Genomic DNA, 3,133 nt, shown 5'->3' on the forward strand with positions numbered 1-3,133 from the left:
TCTGAAACACACCATTTTGTACTCCAATGGTTTTAGTTTATTCTTAATTACACATTAAGCATAACTGTAGTTAAAGGTCAGAAATTAAACACATTCAAAAAGATCAACCATTCTATTACACAGAACAAAAGCCACATTTTGTTAGGAAGATATTACTGGCAGAAATATATTTTTTAAGCTACTGTACTGCTTAACCAGTAATGCTTTATAGGAAGGGTTTGTCCTGTGAATTACACATCTGTATCTGAAGTTCCACTGGATATGTTTTAAATGCAGTAATAATTGATTTATCTTTTGCATTTTACTTTCAGGTCCGTATTTTTACCTATCTGATTGGAAGAGAAGCTGCATTTGCTGATAACCTGAAGTGGATGGCCTGTGCCAACAAAGGTTGGTTAAACTTCTTCTGTGCAATCCTTGTTTTCAGAACCCCTGAGCTGAGCCCTCCTGCACATCTGACCCTTCTATAGATATGGCAACTAATCACAGAGGATGGGTTGTTTTCTTTCTCCCAGAAAATGAAAATACTTAATTATCTTGTAACGTACAATTTAAAGAGCAAAACCCCCTAATTTGAAATTTTCTTCCTTAACATAGGTATGAAGCTTTTGAACTATGTGGTCTTAATTTTTTTTTTCAGAGAACAAACTAATTTCAAAGCATTTGTTCTCTTCTATCTGTTATTACTCAGAGTGAGTTTGGTTTCTAAGAACATTGGGTACAATCCTGCGGAGTTAGGCATGGTATGTAAAACACCAGACATCCTGTCCCTTGAGGAACTGACAGTGTAATTGAAAAAAACTGGTTTATATCCTTTAAGGAAAAGAGCATTAAAACATTTGAAATGCTGAGATGCTGCAGTAAAAGGATTGACTAGTATAAGTAGGAATGATTCAGGAAAAAACCAGCCCCAAACCCCAATTAATCTTCAGGTTTTCCTTTTTCTTTCCTCTTGGAAAAAAAAAAGTTCTTTTTTTCCATTGTGCCACATTACATTATGATGAATTGCATCAGGTGCTATCCATTTAGTCATTATTTCTTTAACTACTGTTATGTCCAGCTGATGGAAATTACTCAGTTTGAAGTCTTGTCTTAATCAGCTAATATTACACCATAATTTAGTTTAAATAACAGTATAAGAATCCTTTGAAGCATCTTTTTTGAAGACAATTTAATCAACATAATCTTTTAACTTTTTAGCCCAGCTCTGCAAATTCATAAAGATCTAAGTACAGCAACTCAGAAATTAGGACCAGGCAATGGAGGCAGCCCTAGCAGATCATCTGGTCCACGTCTTCCTTATTCCCACAGGGGAAAAGTGGTCACCTTTGTCATTCTTCAGGACCACTTTGTTCTTTTCAGAGCCATGTTGCTTTGAGTCAGAGTCTTACTCATATGAATCAACTAAGCAGCTTAATGACTGTTACACCTATAAATTTATTTCCCTCTCAGTTTAATAGTTACAATACCTGCTCTCTGATAGCTTATAATGTAAAAAATCTTCTACCTCTAATTTTTTTTTTTTGGCTTTGAAAATCACAATTGGAAACAGCATGTCATGGTCAGACAGTTCAGGTTTAGATTTTTCCTTGCAGTTTTCACTTACAGCTTGTCCATTTTTATTTCAGTGAAACGAGGGATTACAGCACAACAGATGAGGAGTGTATTAAAGCTGGTCTAAAGACTGGCTGAATAGCAGGACTGCAGTTTACTCCTTGTGTGGGTGGGCCAAAATTTGTTGTTGTCACTGAGGGTGAATGACCCTAAAATCAATTTTCCTTGCAGTGATTTTCCCCTTGGAAGCACAGCATAGATGAAGGCTGTTTGCAGGGTTTCCAGCTGACTGGACTGTGCTCAGCAGCCCTTTCCCTCAAAATGGGTCACAGGGGAAATTCACACCACCTTGCAAAACTTCTTCAGCCTCTAAATTCTGATTGTGAAACCTTGAAAAACCCCAAGCATGTTTTTCTGTTACATTTTTCTGTTTAAGTAGGGCGTACCTAGAGGGAGCTTGCTTAATGAAGCAAAACACCAAATCATTTTAAATACATTAAAACATTCAAGATCCCCAAAATCCCTCTAGAGTGGTTTGTGGAATTTGCAGCGATTTACTCTTCTGTATCATAAACAAGTGCATATTAAGGAAAACAGGATTTACTAAGTTCTGAAGTGGACAAAGGTGGAAATTTCCTAGTGCTGAGTGTGCATGTGCCAGATGTTAGCAGTAACATCTAGAACTTAGAAATGGCAGGCACTGCCTTTCCCTCAGCATCACTTCCAGCAGAAAGCTGTAGAGATAAAGCTGAGAGTTAATGCATTACTTGCTGACCAAACAGCTGGGATTAATTTTTTTTTTCTTTTTTCAGTAAAATTCACTATTGCAGTAGCAATTTGACAGCCTCTGTTTTACTTATTTGGTTTTTTAAACATTTTGTCCCGGGTCATCGCTGTGCTTGGCATATTATGAAATGGACAAAAGGCTGGATTCATCAGTGCAAAGGAGCAGAGGCTGAGAGAGCAACACAGAAAAAATGCTTCACGTGTCAGGGAGCTGGTGGTGGCTCCAGCTCAGGCAGAGGACAGATGAGCCCCGAGGCAGGCTGTGCCCCAGCTGGAGCAGTTTATAGAGCATTGTGTCAGCAGAGGAGAGCTCTGTGCAGGAAGCCCCCCTGACATCCATTCCCATTATTAGCATGACCCCAGCCCCTCGTGCACGGGGGCTCTGGGCAGGCAGGCAGCCAGTCACTGAGCCTGTTCACCTGCTCCTGGACTCCTGGGGGAAAGGGGCAACCTCCATGGGACTTTTACAGCTGCACGAAACAATGAATTCACTCCTTAGTCCTCACCCAGAGGATTTTTAAATTCTGCTATTGTATTGCAAGAGCATTGCGTCTCTTTTGCACAGTGCCCAGGAAACGAGCTGCTCTCCATGTAGAAATCAGCTGGAGGCGTTTTGAAAAGTTATCAGTCTAATGGTGGACATTTTAGAGAAAAACAAGCCAAACATGCAGGGACTGTGTAATGGGGAAAGGCAGCCCACATGCAGAGCATAAGTGTCTGTCTTTTACCACATTATTATACATCTCTCATGCTCGTCATTACCAAATCTTACCCATTTCCTTCAGGAGTTTTT

At 39.6% G+C, this 3,133-nt stretch overlaps 1 protein-coding gene across 1 annotated transcript in view; it reads left to right on the forward strand.

Annotated features, from left to right (window-relative positions):
* CACNA2D3 (calcium voltage-gated channel auxiliary subunit alpha2delta 3) overlaps positions 1–3,133 on the forward strand; it is a 385,100-nt gene that overhangs the window by 245,986 nt on the left and 135,981 nt on the right. The window contains exon 12 of the mRNA XM_031058245.1: positions 312–390. Within this exon, the coding sequence (XP_030914105.1) occupies positions 312–390 (79 nt within the window). The remainder of the gene's footprint in view (positions 1–311; positions 391–3,133) is intronic.

Source organism: Geospiza fortis, unplaced genomic scaffold, assembly GCF_000277835.1.
Source record: "Geospiza fortis unplaced genomic scaffold, GeoFor_1.0 scaffold78, whole genome shotgun sequence".
In the NCBI taxonomy this organism is placed as follows: Eukaryota; Metazoa; Chordata; class Aves; order Passeriformes; family Thraupidae; genus Geospiza; species Geospiza fortis.